Raw genomic sequence first — 19,682 nt, forward strand, 5'->3', positions numbered from 1 at the left:
AAACGCAATTCCACTTTTTTGCATAAAATTTTCATAAATTTAAAAGTTCTTTAACTTTAATTCATTTGCTGGAATTTAATTGCATTTAATGGGAAATAAATAATTTTAACGAGAATCTAATTTGTTTCGTCGCAACGATAAGATCGAAGAGTCGGAAAATATTTCGCAACGCAACGAAATATTTTCTAACGGGAATTGGGAATTATATCGATATTCTCTGCCAAACAATCCTTCTTTCCTCGTTATTCAAAAAGCGAGAATGATAATCGATAATCACAATCCGTTTAGATCATTGGAAACGCTTTCTTTCACGACATCGTTGCTTATAAACAATTTACACATTTATTAATGCTTAGTATTGGTATAATTTCTGTTCTATGCTCAATTCGAATGCGTTAAATTATTATTATTATATAACGCGTACTCACTTACGATATATTTTTCTTCGCGCGACGTCATATTTTCTATCCATATGTACACCGTACACAGAACACGTTGATATAACGGAAACGTAGAACGTAAACGTGAATGTAACTGTCCTAAATATAAAAAAAAAAAAAAAAAAAAAAAAAGAAAGATAACGGAGATCGTGTTTTACGTTTTAATTATAGTTGAAAAAATTTTTGATTAAAATTTTAATCAAATGAAGTATTTCTTAGTGACTTGTTAAAAAAAAAAATTCACACGTAGATAGATTAAATATTCAGAATGTGATGGTGCACGAGGAATTTAATTATCCGATAGTCGGTCGATCTATCCGTCTAACCTACGAAGAAATATACGTCTTCTTTCTACCGCGGTCGGGAGTCAGACCGGAAGTTATCCCTTCCTGCCTTCCTCTGCTGTGGAAATAGGAACAGTTTTTATCCACCAACTTCGTTTGCCGACTTATCATCCTAGCAGCACACCTACTGCATACCGGCCAAATAAGAAAGTGTAACAGAATCGACTATGAGTTATATACGGAACATTTGTTACTTGGTAATGTAGGAAAAAGTAGGAAGAAGATAACAGGTGTAATGATATTTCAAATGTAGAAAATCCGGTTATATTTCATACGAAATTTCAATCTCTCAGTGTTTAGGATTAGCATTTGCGGGAAAATCGTTTCGTTCGAAACGACAAATTTTACAATTGTTGTCATTTCATCATCATCATCATCATCGTTATGTCGAAACGTATTTAAAACCATCTTTCATTAAAATTAATTTGAGATTAAATTTGCTCGCTCGAATTACATTTGATATAAAGGTAAATTAATTTATCACACGTAAAATAATTTATTTTGTTATAATTGGATGATTAAAACTGATATAAGTATCTGATTCTTAACGATACAACTAGCAATTAATTTCGATGAAATAATACAATTGTTATTATGAATCGTTTTATCATCTCGAAGAAATAGTTAAAATATTCAATTATGAAACATTTTTCAACTTTAAAGGATAATATATCTATTTCTTTGTGTATTTATCATAGAATAGAAAGATGTAATACGATATAAGCACGATATACATGTATACGGTATGTAAAAGTAAGCGAATAACCGTGAATTGTAAGTTGAGAAAAATTGCGTGAAAAGTTTCGTAATATAAAGGAAGAAGAAACTTACACAAGAAGAAAATTGTAAATCTATTATATTTCGTTTATCGCGATGAATCTTAAGCTTTTTTATTAGACTAATAAATTAGATTAGGATAATTTAGACTAATTTCGCATCTACGGATGAATATTTTTCGAATATCGCAAGTAATAAATTATTGCATCGTATATAATAAAAATTTAGATTTAAACGTTCTTCGATATCTATACTGTTATATCTGTTCAGATTTAAACGGTCTTCCATATCTATATTTGTGCAATTCGTTTCAAATATTCGATCATCATCAGTTTGAATTTTCATATCGTATTACAATATAATATCATAATTATTTCAATTGTAATAGCGTATTAAGCGTAGAAGATTACTTTTGATTTTGATGAGAATTAGTTTCGTATCTCGAATCTCTGAAATTACGACTAGAATCGGCAAGTCTGGTCGAATTCGAACGATCACCCTTATTAGTATAAATTATTGTCAATCGTTGTAATCGAGTTATCTTTACGTTCGAATAAACGTATCGAATTAGATTTTCTATCTTTCGAACGTATCGATAACGAATAACGTTCATTTGAATTTTGCAATTTTGCAATCGTTAAAGATAGGAAAATTAAACATTTCCTTAGTTTTAAAAAATTAAAAAAAAATAATATTGAACTTTCTATTTATTAAGTTCAATAAAACTCGTTAAAAGGAAATTATTTCAAATCACTATAGTAAAACGTTTTATCGTTGAAGAAACAACAAAATCGGTCGTACAAAGAATGATTTTCTGATCACAAATTTAATTAAAAAGTTCCGTGAAACTGATAATTATTTCGAATAACGAACTCGAAAAACAAAGTAAGCGATTAAAAAAAGAACAGTTTCGAGTCTTATAAAACGATTAAACGATTAATCGTGTTATTTAACGCATCGATATTTTGAACGTTTCGTTTTATAATTTATATCTAAAAAAGAAAAGATACATAATGATCGTATTCTTTTATATTTTGTACATTTTTGTAAAATGTTTATAAAAACGTAATATAAATTTCATTTGAAAATATACTTTCTTCTATTTCTTTTTTATATATCGTATCGTTTAACTTTGTCTCACGACGTCATCAATCTTCATCTATAAAGATACGCACGAATACTCTTACACATATATGAGGTTAAGAAAAGGTTAAAACTCGAGATTGACTTGGAATCTTGTTATTTTCTTTCGAAAACAAACTATCGATATTATAAAAAAAGATTAATTGGAAAAGCATTCGATCAGAAATAAATAACGGCAAGGAAATGAAAAGTTTTCTCCACTCGCATAGGATGATAGGAAAAGTTCAATTTTGGTGAAAAAATAATCCAATTTGTAACATTCGATCAAACTTTGTTATTTACTTCAATTTTATAATATTAATTCATTTCTATATAAATATGTTTCTTTTCTCTCGCGTGTTTATCATTATCATATTTGATAAATGGAAATAAATTATACTTTGAACTACAAAATTAGTTACACAAAATGAAAAATTATTTTTCTTTGTTTTTGAAAAATAATGAAAAAACTGATCGCAAAAAGAATTAATTCACAATTACATATTTCGTAATTTTTCGTACGATATTATCGTTATAAACAATGATATTTTATGGAAGAAGACATTTTATGAAAAGTTGGAAGATCTTACAAGATGTGGTAAAACAAAAGAAAATAAATTTGTGGAACATGGAAAATTAAATAATCTGAAAGAAACTAAATGTGATATCGCGCACCAAATGAAACAACTAACATGTATATACGCAGTACGTATGCATATCTAGAATAATAGACGAAACTGTTTCCATTATCAACTTATCCATTTTACCAATTGTTTTTGAACCATTCGTTCATCACTATATCCGTTATATTTAATCAAATTACGCTTTCACTCTAAATAAATTTATTCTCGTTTTCGTTTCCATTCACTCGTATCGTGTCTTATTGTTACACGTTACGGATAGTGTAATAATTCAGTGAGAACATAACATATCTGTTGGGCCACGTTCAATCGCGTTACGTTTCGCTATCAATTTTTCGATATTTTTCAATATTTTTCAATATTTTCCGTTTCATAATAGTATAAGTATAAATATAAGATATAATAAGATATTCCTTTTGTTTCGACATACGACCAACGATTATATCAATTGAGCGATGCGATTTAACTCTTTCGTTTAAATTTTCGATGGTTGATATCGATTCAGTAAAATAACATTCTTTTAATATTTTTCAAAATCACGTCTTTCAATTATATTCATATTTTGGAAATACTTCGATTGAATCTTTTTAAAACAATCTATTCTCGATAATTTAATTTACATTATTGAATGATATAAAAATATCGTACAATATGTTTTTGAATGTTTCATTTTCGTTTATAGCAAATATTTCTATTACGAACAATTTTCAAATCGATGTATCGTACATCGCGACATTTTGATCGTGATGACGCTTAAGCAACATAGCATTTACATAAATGAATCGAATACATGTAGTGAACTGCGATAAATTGAATTTTATTAACCTTTGCGTTAACGTCTGGGATACGAGTTTTATTATTATTATGAAAATGATTAATACACACTCGTATATTCGTATAATCGCGAATAATTTAAAATATTGGAATAAAGAAGAAAAACTTTTTTAAAAGAGAAATTATTTACGCGTATTTACGTTACACATGTTTCGACGGTTTCCTGGTAACGATTGCCACAAAAAAAAATGGCACCGCTCTGCTCCCCAGTTACCCACATGAGAAAAGATGACATTCGATTCATTCTCGTTCACATTAGATATCGTTATATTTCCAAGTCTTAACAATCATTTTTAATTTACTTAGATTGACTTTGAAATAATTCATTACGATTTACGATTCCACAATTATTTCTATCGACATTCGACTAATAATTATTTTCATATCACATTAAAATATTTAACAAAAGAATAATATCGCGTGTTAAAAACATTTTCTCATTATTACTAACAGATTCCAATTATGATTTTCTTTGGAGAATTCGTTGAAAAAGTTATGGGAAACAAAGCTTAAGATATTAAGATCCTTTGTCTTTCGCTACAAAAGAGAATAAGCAGATGTAGCAGGAATTACATAATAGGAATCGTGTAATGTCTGGAAAATCTTAGCCTATGAAACGCGTAGGATATGAATAGACGTGTAATTGTAAGAGAACGAATCGCGTAGAACGTAACTAAATTGTAACAATGATGTCTCTATTCACTGTTCGATGAAATTTGAATTTTCTATGCATTTCTTCGTTCCTTCTCTATTTTTTTTTCTTTTTTTTTTTCCTTCGTTTTAATGTAAGGAACTTGTACTGGTACTAGTCGACGAACAAAATGTTTAAAAAAAAAAAAAAAAAAAAGAAAAAAATACGTACGCCCTCGTAAAATTGAAATGGTTCTAAAGAGAACGAATGCTTTAATTAGTCGAGAACGAGAATTTACAAAACGGGACGTGGTACATCCTGTTGATTAAACTTCTGTATTTTAAAGATATTATATATAATATGATATAAGCTCAAAGATATTTTTGTCATATATTTGTAAATGTGAATATATTTTATTATTTATATTAATTAATTAATTCTATATTAAATTTTTTAAGGGACGTTTTTTAAGGGACGTTATTCAGAAAAACAATTGAAAATAATTTTGCGATAGAAAAGATAGAATATAAATATGTTAATCATTATACGGTTATATATTTATGATATTTTAGGAATATTGGATCGAAAACAAATGTCTAATTAAAAATATAATTTGACGATAACGTAATAATTAAATTATAATAGCGAATACCAAATAATATTGAATAAACGTTACGTATCTTGTTTTAAATTTAATAGAAAGATATTCTACAATTCTAATTATCGCTAAAAATATAATGTATTTTGGATATATTTTTATCATAATGTACGAATTTTTAAAATTTTTTTAAATAATGAAAAATATTTTTCAACATCATTAATCCTGTATTCTATATCGATATTGAATATAAAAAACGAAATAAATAATTATTTAGTAACAATTAACGAGTTAAAGGAAATAATTTAAAAAAAAAGGAAAGAACTTACCTTAAGTAAGTATATTTAGATCTCCTAAAACAGGAAAAGATTATATATATTTTGTTCTCGGAATTAAGATTAACGATTGAGAAAAAATAAATTTCATTAAACCGTGTCGATAGCATACAATATTTGTAAATGATACAACTTATATAAGTTGTATATATAGAAAAAAACTAAATTTCAAGATGATTTGCACGAAGATATTGCGACGAACATTGAGGGAGACAAGGGACCAGTTACTAGAGAGAAATGATACCTCTCACTCTCAAACGGCAACCATTTTATCCAGGCTCGTGGTCATACAGAACGTGGATGATTCGCTGGGTGTGACGCCCAGTTAATTCAACGTGCACGATTGTTCGACGCTTGATTAAATACAACGAATGCATTACTATTGTTACTATTCGAACGTACAATGCTTCCAGAAATTCTCCCAATTCACCGAAACATGTATTATACTCTTGGCTAATATAATGGAAAAATAAAATAATTTCTCTTTATTCTTCGATATCAAATATATTTAAGTACAATATGTAGATAATTATAATATGATTTTTGATGAAGTTTTCCCCGTTGGAACGATCGTTTAAATAATCTATTAAATCTCTCTCCCTTTCATTTTATATTACCTCGTACATAATATACACACATAAGTATTTACATTTAAATTAACAATTCAATAGAATATTTATTAATAAATTTGATTAACGAATATTAACATTCTGTCTGCGTATCTATATTCATTTTGTTTTCAACATTTTGTTTTATATTGATCGATTCAATTTTAAGTAAGATAAGTTATTTCTTCTTAAAGAACATTCTTAAAGAAAAGAAATTTCAAAATAAATAAATCCAAGTAACCAAGTAATTGGATAGGAAACGCGAGAAAAATAAAAAACTAAGAAACGAGTAATGAGGTAAATAAACAAAAGAACGGAAAAATCGAAGAAAAAGTAGGATATATCCAGGAATGATTAAAGGAGGGATTTTCTGAAAAAAACGGGAGAATTTTCTCTCCGTAGAGGGAAATTTTTGCTGGCTGAATTCTTACTCTTAACCGCGTTCTAATTATCCTGACTGCACGATAACGAAGACCGATAAATCAGGATTGGTCGTTGTTGTTGTTGTTGTATCGATCCTATATATATATATATTTGTTATCATTATTCAAACAAATATGTTGTGGTTGAAACAAAATTTATGCGAAAACGCGTATATAGATAGATGAAAATGCTATAATAAATCGTTACAAACGTTTAAATATTTCAACGTAACAAAAAACGTAACAAAAAACGTATATTATACACGTATTTAAACGTTTACTTGTAATATCGTTGTTTTTAATCCGACTTTGCGTTACGTTCTGTCGATGTTAACTACTACGTACTTCGATGAACGTACATACGTAATACGTATATTACGCGTTTAACGCGTTTTCTTGTTGCGTTTCAATTTCATTTATAAAATAATATTTTAAGAAAGAAATAAAATACAAATCAAACTTCATTGCATTCAAGATATAAATTTTGGATAAATTTTTACTTACATTTTTATCTCGTGTTTTCTGTTTCAGGTAGCATGGTTGCGCGTGGATACACAAACTATTCTAACGATAGCGAATCACGTGATAACAAAAAATCATAGAATCGGAGTAACGCATACCGAACGCAAGACATGGCATTTACATATACGCGATGTGACCGAATCCGATCGAGGTGCTTATATGTGCCAAATAAATACCGATCCGATGAAGAGTCAAACCGGTTATTTGGATGTCGTAGGTTGGTTAATTATTACGTTATATATGTAACATCTTGCTAATCCGATCAATCCATATGAAAAATTCCACGTTGAATTGAAAATATATTTGTAATTATTTTATTTGCTTTAAAATGTGTTTTAAAATATACGACAAATATCTGAATTGTCCGTACTAATGATATTTTACGATTACTATTACATTATTATCACTTTGATTTATTTTATCTTTTTCTTCTTCGTTTACGTAATTAATTACGCCTCAGTGCGGCTGGATATTTTTGAGAGCGATCGAAAACAGATAGGCCCGATGCTGTTTTGTTTTCGACTAATTTACGATATGGGTTGAATAGAAATTTTACGAATGGTATGATTTTCCAACGGACAAACTCCAGACAATGCTTGCTCGCTCCAAGTGTTACGGAAATTAGATGTTGAAAGTTGAAAGTCCGTACGCATCACATATTAGTGCGCAGAATGTTTAAAATATCTAAGTATATAGTAATATCGCTTGTTCAAAAAAATAGAGATATCGTTTTGGAAAATTTAATCACGGAATGATGAATACGACATGAGAGACACGAAAGACTTTATTTATATTATTAGGAAGGAAACTTGATCAAAATTTTTAATCTTTTATATTTTAAATAAAATGCTTTGATGCAAATATAACAACGAACAAACGTGAAGAGACGAGGAAAAAGATAAAATGAATAATCAAGTAGTTGAACGATACGATTTAAAAACACGTTCTTCCTTCTTGGTCTTGACGGATTTTTAAAAATAATGTATACGTATATGTATACTTTTATGCGTATAAACTTCCATTTACTGGAATAAAGTATTTACTATCTTTGTATACGTACATATATACATAGATTCATCCTTCGCAGATCTATGTAAAAACATAAAATTTGTCTTGTTATTTTAATTCTTAAATTTATTTATTCTCTTAACATCTATTAATTACTATTTATTAATTAAGTATCGTTAAACAGATTCAAGTTATAATATAAAAAGACAAAGAAAAATTTAAATATGAAATATATCGTAGAAAATGATGGTGACAAGATTATTCAATTTCTATTTTCAGTTCCGCCAGATATTTTAGATTATATGACAAGTACGGACATGATAGTCAGAGAAGGCAGCAATGTGACATTACATTGTGCTGCTAAAGGATCTCCAACACCAAATATTACATGGAGGCGAGAAGGTGGAGAAAGTATATTTTTCGAGAATGGAGAAGAAGGTAAGGATTGATCGATATCTATATCTATCGTAAAAAAAATTAGAAGACAGTAACTAGAATAAAACAAAAAAGATTTGATCGAAAGATTAATCGAATTAACATAACGAAAAATTTAATTCAAATTTAATTAAAATTAAAATAATTCAAAATTAATTAAAATACAAAGAAAAGAATAAAAATTGTGTTTTAAATAAATTTTTCAAAATTTTTACCTTCTATTTGTTTGTTTTCTTTTTTTAAATGACCAATATTGTTCTCTTATCCGAATATGCGAGTATAGTTAAATTATTATTAAAATATTTTACGAAAATACGTGACAATGGTTAAACGAATATTATTCTCGAAGATTGATGGATTTTAGATAGAAGGGGTAATTCTTTTCATACCGAGATTAGATCTAACTATGTTTTCACAAGGGAAAATTTTTACGAGAAAAGTGCATCAAATCTAATGTATTTACAGAATATTCGATTCATAAATTTTTTTCTAGTTTATATTGAACGATCAATAAAATAAGCGATAAACAGATTAATTAATTCACATATACGAAATGAATATATCATTTTATTTTACTTTTTATGTTCGCAATGTGCTTTCATATTAATATTGTTATATCTTTATTTAATATCGATATATTTTTTGTAATATATATTATATATATATATATTATTAAATATGCATTAATCAGACGTAAAATATTAAAATATAAAAGAGTTTATAACGTTCTTCTAACATACGTATACAGATACAGGTTAATGTTAATGTGAAAAAAATTTTTAACATTCAAGATAATTTTGTTACACGTATAACGATGTAAAACGATTTTTCTTTCTTTCTTTTTTTTCAATTAGAAATATTTTTCATATTATATTTTTTACTTACGTTCGATTATTCGAATAGTCGATGAATTATTTATTAGCTTGTTTTTACACAATACATGCGTTTAAAGAAATGTTTCCGAAACACATTTATATGAACGGCCGATAGAGGGTTAAGAAATATATGACATACGATGAACGTAGAATGAAAATTTATCGCTGGTGGCTTTCAAACTTATTTAGCGAGTATGATGCGTGATACAGCGATCCTATCCATGTTGCACCTGCACCATTGCTATACCGATGACGTTAGGATGAAATACATGGTCCGCGTTTCGCACAATAACACCAAGTAATACGAACGTTCTGATTCGCACACGAATCGTTGCAAACACTTTATTCGCGAGACGTGGTAACGATTTATCACTCTTTTGTCTTTTCACCGCATCGAAAACTGTTGCCTGTATCCTGTTCTTCCGCCGGAAACTGTCTACCTTGTCTTATGGCAAGAAAAATGTCTCTTGTATTTTAAACGTCTTCCCGTGTATGCCAGCCTTTGTAATACTCGTCTAGGCAAATATGTATTCATCAAAAATATTTCTATCGATCTTTCTTCTACGTATATATTCCCCTGCGATCATGCGGATCAAAAAATAATCTATCGAAAAGAAAAAAAATTTTATCGTTAAAATTTTTTTTTAAAAGTTCTATCAACGATAACTCTTCTCAATTATTATTATTATTATTATTTAAATAATATTTTTCAATATATCGTATATTATTTTTATTTATCTCGTGATAGAATTGAACTTGAATCGAAATGGATCGTTGTGACTGATATTCGCAATAATACTTTGCCTGCTTCTAAAAAACTATCAGTGCATATAATGAAAATGTATATAGAACAATTGTGAAACAAAAAAACGGTTTAAAATATAAAAGAATTTTTATTAACTTCTAAAATGCTTGATTATGCTTTTCACATTTTAAAATTTTTTGAATAAATTCGTCGAGAATAATTAGAATAAGTAAAATTTTTATCAATAATTTAATTAATGATCCAATAATTCTTAAATAATCAGTTATAATAACAGATATTATTTTCCATGTCTTTTGATTATTTATATTATGTTATATTATATATATAAAAAAAGAGACATTATAGAAATATCTTTAATTAAAAATTGATTTGAATGAAATTGATTACACGAGATTGAACATTTTTTTTTAACAATTACGATTAATTTATGTATATATTATACACAGTACATACGAAGACAATTAACGTTAAACAAAGCGGAGATCAAAGACCGCATAGATTTGTATGACGATAACCGAGAAACGTTTATACATTTTAGGAAAAATTAGTTCAGCTTGCTTTTCAGCCATGGTTAGATATCGTGTCGTGTATCTTTGAAATGCATCGAAATGACAATAAAATGTCTAAAAAGTGTAAACACGATATCAGCGCGGTTTCATTGGACAACTCTAAATCGAATTAAATCGTAGCTTTGATCATCCAACTATACTTGCTTATTTGCACACACACTTTTCTCGAATGTACTCGGTATCTCCTCTCTTCATTTTATATACATTTTATATGTATTTTTATATGTATTTCTCGAATTACGGAGTATAGTTTTTTTTCATTTGTAGACTGTGGTTTGCTCGTATGCGCGAATAAAATTGTAGACAAACCGAGAGAAACCTATTTGTTGGAAACTGTGTACAAATATGAAAAAAAAAAAAAGAAAAAAAAACTCGTCGATACTTTTCACAGAAAATACGAATGTAACGACTCTTCGTGATTCGAAAAATTTATTTATAATTCTTGATTTTTTGCAATAACTATTCAAAGTACGCTCATTTAATTATACGCAAGGTTTCTTATTTTTAAATACATTTGCTTAGATAACGTTATTTTAAAAAAGTATAAATTATTAGATCATCGATACGTTTATTTCATTCGAGGAATAAAAGTAGATATGAAAGTAGATATGTATAGTAGCATAGTCTAGTTATTGGTAATTAACTCATAAAGTAATAATGATTGGAAAGTAATTAAAATGGGTACGCGAAGTGTATCGAGTGGTTTGGTCAGTGGTTTACAATTTATCTCGTATATGCAAGTGATTACAGAGGGTGGAGTCGACAGGCGTTTCAATAACATAAATTGCTCTGTGCAGAGATTAAGCGTTTAGGTAGACAAAGTCGAAGCTCAACGAGAATCGAAAATTCGAACGGGAGCAGCGGCTGTGACCGCCTTTTAGTTTTCCACCAAAAGATTTACGTTCACCCGCTGACCATGTTCTATGTGCGGTTACTAGTGTATTCGCCATTGACACTACTGAATTCAGAAATAGAAGGTAAAATCCTTCTAACCAGCATTTCACCTCTGCGATTACGCTCGTTACAATTTTCCATTTCTCGACTATTTTTCAATTTGTCATTTTATTTTCTCACGTTACTTTTCTTCGTTCGTTTAATATCTCTTCTATTATATACGCATATAAACAATATATTTACATATTATATAAAAATATACAACTTTTCTAATTTATAAATTGCCATTTATTTCAATTTTGATAAACACAACGAAACGCAATAATAAAGTAAACTGAAAATGGATTAGAGAAACTAAGTAGGACGGAAACCATGAAACTTGAGAAACGCGGAAATATAAATTTTAAGCTTTTATTCTTAAGAAGCTTTATTCTTAGGAGAAAACTTGAAGAAATCTGACTGAAGAAATGATTTCGACTGTACGAATGTCAACAACGAAAGAAGAAATGCTAATTTCAAATAATATTTCTAAACGGTCACGATGTATAAAAATCTAAATAAATAAACGAATATAAATGAAATAAAAACAAATCGATCTTATCGATGATACTTTACTTCGTCTTACTTGTTAAGATAATAAAAATCAACGACGAACATATATGTACTTACATGCATATATATATATATATATAATATAATACGAATAAAAGCCATTGAGACTTTTAAAATTTTAAGCTTTTCATTTTATCAGTATGCGTATTACTCGCATGCGTGTAAATAAAATAAAATTATCTTTACAGAGATATGTATATGAATTTTAAAATTGAAAATGTAATATGTTAGATATCTGAAAATACGAAAGTTTTAAATAAATGAATATATATCGAGCGTAAAATTGAAAAATATCGTAGCAACTAATTTGTAATAACTAGTTGTTTCAATAATCATAGATAACAATTGATAGAGCAAATATTTCTTGCGTATTAAATATTTGGCCATATTTCATACATCATTTACCTAAATCCAAGTGTAAAATCTGTATACAGATATAGTATAGATAACTTGTTCGTCGATTCATTTAGCAGGTCGGTCATCCTTTATGAAACAAAGAACAGCGTTGATTTCGTATGGCAAAAAGATTGGTAATAGCGTGTTCGTAATTAATGTTAACTGACCGAGTCCCTCGTGTTCACTCGTGCATCTTCGATACTGCATCCGTTTCTGGCTTTTTGTCAGTCCGTTTAATCCGAGTAAGCATCAAGTGCTACGAACGGTGTAACGCTTGTCGCGAATTTCTTGCTAACCTTGCTTTGGTTTACTCGAGAAGAACGGCGGATTATATCTATTTCATTACCGTATGCATAACTCAATTATATGTTGGAACAAATTTCAATTGTCGAATAAAATGATGCAAAGGAGAGAATGGAATTAAAAAGTTGAGATACGATTAAAACCAATCCAATGGATAATGTTACAAAAACTTCTTGTTCGCTATTTTATCGATTTAAACTCGATTGTTGCGAAGAGAAGTTCGGAAAGTTACATTGAGAAACGTAGTAGTTGGAACATATGTTTGTTTCGTAAAGGTTTTGCAACTTTGAAGCACATCGAGTACCTATTATTACACTCGTATATTTGTACTCGAATATGATTCTTAACATCGAAAAACTTTACCACTCGAATAGAATTAGTTGTAATGTTTTAATCTCCGTGTACAAAAAATTTCACTTTTAATATCATCAATCTATCACTTCGTTATACTATAAAATCAACAATATTCGAAAAAAATAAATTTCTCGACTTTGTTGCAGTGAGAATTGTCGAGGGTTCGATCTTCAATATCATTAAGATAAATCGATTGCAGATGGGTGCGTATTTGTGCATAGCTTCGAACGGTATACCACCTACCGTCAGTAAAAGAATAATGCTTACGGTACAATGTGAGTATTTTTCTCCATGATAAAATTTTCTATCTTTACGTTAAATGTTGTTTAATTTAATATATTTGTTATATTTACAGTTAGTCCAATGATTTCAATTCAAAATCAATTGGTCGGGGCTCAAAAGGGACAAAGAATAACCTTGGAATGTAACTCGGAAGCGTTTCCACAATCGATCAATTATTGGACGAAGGGAAACAACGAAATAATAAAAAATGGTACTTCGAATATATATATTTCTCTCGATATTTTTTTACTTTTTATATTATTCTCTTATTTCGATACAATTTTTATCGAATTTTATCGATAATATATAAGTTTCAAGCATAATATCAGTTTTCAATTTCGAGCGTCTTGATTTTAAATTTAACGATATATTATTGGGAAAAGGAAAAAGATTGCATCTGAAATTGCGATGTAAGAATACAGATATATGTAGATACATCTATATTGGTTGAAAGTAATTTACATAATTTAGATAATGCGATAAAAGTTGAGCGTTATACGTTTACGAGACTTCAACACAGAAACAGAAGTTCGTATGCCTTCGCGTTTGCTCGTTTGTAATGGACGTATTCCATGGTCTGGTAATTCATCGAAGAGCGATTGAACCATACTGACCAACATAGTTAATGGTGTTTTATTAACGAATGTACGCACAGCACACCGCACATATATACCATACGTTATTGAAACGGTCTAACAACACGGTCGTAGTCGGATACACGGAAATACATAGAACTATAATTACTTCGAATAATGATTGATGAACTTTGAACTAAATTTTTCACGCGCGAGAATTATTTACAACGTTTTATCGTTTTATTCTTTTTCATTTCCGTAACAATTTCCGTAATATCTATTATTTATTATTTTATGTAATGATTTTCAAATGTAATGATTTTTATATATAATGATTTTTTTCAATTAAAAAATAATTTTTAAATAATGCATGATCGTCTTTTATTAATTTATTCGTTTTTGATTTTATTGTTGTTGTTATTATTATTATTTATTATTATTATTTTTTTACTATTTCGAGGAATCAAATCGATAATAAATATAGAACGATGTTAAGATTTAATCGATTCGATAATATCTATTCGAAGCTATTTTATTTTACATATTTTTATTTATTTGTTTTTATTTTGTTTCTCGTTTGTCGTTAAAGAAAGATCAAGGCAACTTTTTCACACAACTTTTTTTAAATTTATATCGCGTTATGCATATTTATAATAAAGTGACAGAGATACGAGTAAAAGTAATGTTGGACAAGAATCATAAGTATTATTAGCACGAATAAGCACAAATGCATGTTCGCCGCGTAATTATTTGGAATAACGAGACACGATATTCACGAAGGCCGTAGCGTAGTAACCACATGGAATATTATACATTCTCTTGCATCCATTAATGCGTCTAGCAGTTCTAGACTAGGTGATGCAAATACAGTAAGAAAGCCAACGTTATGATCCTTGTATGCAAAGTTGTTGATCAATTAAATTATTTCGTGCTATTTTTCCAGACAGAAATCAAATTTAAATATCAAATATGTTTTAAATATATTTTTACAAAATTTGGGAAATTTTTATCACAAATATATGTATATATAGTATATATACAACGCGTATATATATATATATATATATATATATATATATATATATATATATATATATATAACTATGTACAACGTCTTAATCAACGTTTCTATAAATCTAATAATATATACCGTACGAGATTAAATCTATATAAGTTAGAAATACGAATGAACAATCTTTGAATTCAAAAAAATATAAAACGTACAATTTGAAAAAAATTCACTTTTAAATGTTATTATCTTAATACGAATGTCTTAAAATATAAACTTTTATTTGTATAATCGGGGAAAAGAAAAAACAATGAAATGAAAAAAGATACGAAGGATAAAAAGAAAAATGGAGGAAAACAAAAAAGAGATTTTTTTCGATCCTTCGATTCGATCGTTTATCAATAACTAAACATTTTACCGCGGAACGATGCAAACTTAGATCGTTATTGGATAGGAGGGAATATCGTGCGAACAAAATCAAAGTACGGTTGACGATGATGTAGCAGCAAGTTGTGTATATGAAAGTGACGTGCCTGGAGCTACTTACCGATGCCATTACTGTCCTTTCACCCCTCTCTGCCATTCCGCTATCCTAACTGGTCCATCCTTTTCGCAACACGACGACGACTCGCACCCCTACTTCTCTTACGACCATCTCAAACCAGACGTTTTCCGGACCTGGCTTCGCTCAACCGTTGCGTACAACTTTAATGACTCGTGATTGTCATGACTTCTGCTCTTTGCGACGCTCTTTTCGCCCGTAACGTGTGCGGTTTACCGAGGGAAAACGATGTCCGCTGTCTTATTATTCATTCCCCAAGCGAAAGTTTCAGTTAACGAACCTCTCACACGAAAGTATCTTCAAATTTCTCGATTTTCTTCCATCTTATGCGCGATTGTCTCCTTTTTAATCTTTCAGTTCAATTTCAATTTATCTTGTATCCATATACACATATACGTTACTATTCCTATTTATCCAAAAGTTTCTCACTTTTTTTTCTCGGAAATTTTCGATAATTTTGTTATTTTTCTCACTTTTTTTTTCAACAGGGAAAACAGAATAGAAGGAAAATATCGGTATCTCTAACTTTTTGCATAGAAGCAATTTTATATCCGAAAATCCATTGAACCACGTCTAGCGTGATAATGCTCGGCAACGCAGTTCAACGTCGTTAAACTTTTTCATCTGCTTTTCAAACTCAAAGCCGACCAAAGTTTTTCTCTTCCGTTTGCTACGGTCGATGGAGCCACTACATAAATGCATTCTACCTTTTCACCCTCGCTTTTTCCGCCCCTCACTTTTTCTTTTTCTCTATACGTTCTATCTGTCACCAAGTTTCTCCCTACCTGAGAAAATACTATTCTGTTTTACCATGGATCAGTTACTTACACTTACGGATTTCGATCTCTCTTCATTCTCGCGAGATCTCGAATCGTTAATCGCGCAAAATACCTTTTCTCGTAGTCTCGATATTCATCAATTTCTTCAATTTCTTCCTCTTTTTGTTTCGAAATATCCCGGGAATATCATTTTAATGAAAAATCTTTTTTTTTTCTTTTTTTTCTTCTTCTTTCAAACATTTCGTCTAAAATAAATTATCTTCATGTAATCGTAAAACATAAATATATTATTATAGATTTTTTTTTGATTTCGTACGATAAAAATAAAAGTGATGTCTTGATTATAAGTTTCTCGTCTCAAATTAATCCTATAATAATATACATGTATTTCAGCATTCTGATCTTATTTCAACATCGGAAAGTCATACAAACCTCTAATGAGTATATAGCGTGATCAACTTTCATAGTGGAAAACTATTTTTATTTCATTTTTTGGTTGAATGTCGTGTAAAGTTTTCTCCAAGTATCGTGGGTATCGTAACGCATGAATATACAACACTTGAAAAAAAATCACGATTATTGATAAGCTCGCTAAATTAAAATTAAAAATCAGTCTTATATAAAACGGTAATTTTATTCTAGAATTTTTGAACGATTTTAAATTTTTAAATCCTTGAACATAAGTTTTTTAAATGTTAAATTATTTTAAAAAAATATTTTGTATTATTATTTCGTATATTATACTGAAAAAAAAAGAAAGGAAAAAAAAATTGAAACCTGAAAGATTAATTATTTTTCATATCATATAAAAATAATATCATTACATATTACAAATGTTCATAAAAAAATAAACACATCAAATCACTTAATCACTAATATAAATGCTCGTTAAATAAATTTATCAAAGTACAATTTAATAATTAATTTTTGTATAAAATTCGTTATAAATTCATATTTTTCTCTTCAATTTATTATATCTTTTATTATATTATCCTTTTTATAATACAGATATACTTTCATTTTTACATCTCTATCCATCCATTTATTGTTTCTATTTCATATTTTGCTTTTAGGAGATAAATATAACCAATCATTCACGAATAACGTGTACAAAGTACATATGAAACTCACGATATTAGCGACGGAAATGTCCGATTATGGAACGTATAAATGCATATCAAAAAATTCTTTGGGGGAAACAGACGGCAGTATTAAACTTTATCGTAAGTATATTTTTTACTTTATCATTCATTTATAATACTTCATTTTTACTACTATTTTCTTAAATGATTTTTACATTTTTTACGATATATTTGCGATTTTTAAATGTTATAATTATTTCAAAAAGTTTGAATGAGAGAGAGAGAGAGAGAGAGAGAGAGAGAGAGAAGAGAAGATAAAAACTTTATCAAATCTTAAATGTTATCCAAAATTATATATTTTGTAGATATTCCGACACCAACGACACAGCCGAGAACCACGACTACTACTACTCCAGTTCCTACTACTAGCGAAGAAGGTAGATGTGAATAAAAATTTCATCGACACAAGTTTATAATTAGCGTTTCATACAGTATGATATATAACTGTATACAATTATCGACATCTATAAATTAGGTATATGTATCCATTAAGTTCATATCTTTATCATATCTTCCTTTAATTCGAAAGAGTCATTCTTCTTTTTTTTTTTCACTTTCACGTGAACAAATCGTATTTATATCGCATTACTAAAAAGAATAAAAATGAAGATAATCGTTTTATTTGTAGTTGAAAATATTCAAAATTCACGACAAAGACCAGAAGCTAGTGCAGATCCTAGTACGTATCAAATAACTGATTCGTCATTGCCTAACGTCGAACATAGAACCGATGGTAAGTATTTTTCTTATTATATGAATTTTATGAATTTTAATTGCTCTAATATTACATACGATTCTTCGTTTCTTCTATCGCAATATCGAACTAAATTGTATTCAAAAATTGCATAATTATATTCATGTACCCTTCTACAAATTATTTCGGATTTTTTAATACAAATAAATTTGCATTTATTTTCATTTAAACGTATACAAAAAAATATATGCTTCGATCAAAAAGTTTATAAAAAAAACATAGAAAAATTGTGTAAATATATACGTTTTTATATATAAATTTTTCTTGTATAAATTATATGTAAATTCTTACGTATAAATTTCTTCTTCAGCAATATTATTCTCGAAACAAATCTCATTTGCACGTATGATCGTACTTACGTAAATATTTACCTCAGCGGTGTTTTCATCGATCAAAACATGTTGCTGCAAATTTCTTTTTGAAATATTTTTTCTCGTTTTATACAAAAAAAGATAAGGAGAATACAATGGATAATCGAGAAACATAGTAACGAACGAGGAATTTCGTTATCACTGTATATTCAAGCAACAATAAGCATTGTCGAAACAAATTTGAATATTCAACCGCGTACATATAACTGTTTCACGTTAAAAAACTTATAAATAAAAATCATATTAAATTTGCCGCTTACAATAATAACACAGTTAGCATTTTGCGTTAAAAATATTTAGTAAAAATTTTATATTTTGCTCTCTTTTAATCGTAACGCTAAATAGAATTAATCGAGTAAAATTATTGCACTTAATATTGTTTCCTTAAGAAAGAGAAAATATAAATATATGCTGTGACGTTTAGTTTTGTTATTGTTATTTAATTAACTTGTTTAATTATCATTTCGGTTATATTAAAGAATATTTTATTCTTAAGATTTTATGAATTTTATCGTAAAAAAAAAAAAACATAAAATATATATAAATCGAAGATGCAAATTGAAATAGAAGTTTAATTATAGAATTAGAATAGAAGAAGAACAGAGCATATTTTCACATAAATACGTTATCCCACTTTTAGAAATTTCCTATTAAATCATCATCTCGGCGTAATGCGCAAACTTACGCACACAGAAAGGGGAAGAGAAAAACTTTTCGAAGGG

At 28.4% G+C, this 19,682-nt stretch overlaps 1 protein-coding gene across 5 annotated transcripts in view; it reads left to right on the plus strand.

Annotated features, from left to right (window-relative positions):
- Positions 1-19,682, plus strand: part of LOC107993988 (neurotrimin-like) — a 171,424-nt gene that overhangs the window by 145,180 nt on the left and 6,562 nt on the right. For all 5 annotated transcript variants that reach the window (XM_062080718.1, XM_062080720.1, XM_062080719.1 and 2 more), the window contains 7 exons: positions 7,284-7,491; positions 8,562-8,720; positions 13,633-13,761; positions 13,842-13,979; positions 17,767-17,916; positions 18,141-18,212; positions 18,464-18,568. In XM_062080718.1, the coding sequence (XP_061936702.1) occupies positions 7,284-7,491; positions 8,562-8,720; positions 13,633-13,761; positions 13,842-13,979; positions 17,767-17,916; positions 18,141-18,212; positions 18,464-18,568 (961 nt within the window). The remainder of the gene's footprint in view (positions 1-7,283; positions 7,492-8,561; positions 8,721-13,632; positions 13,762-13,841; positions 13,980-17,766; positions 17,917-18,140; positions 18,213-18,463; positions 18,569-19,682) is intronic.

Source organism: Apis cerana, linkage group LG10 (assembly GCF_029169275.1).
Source record: "Apis cerana isolate GH-2021 linkage group LG10, AcerK_1.0, whole genome shotgun sequence".
NCBI lineage: Eukaryota > Metazoa > Arthropoda > Insecta > Hymenoptera > Apidae > Apis > Apis cerana.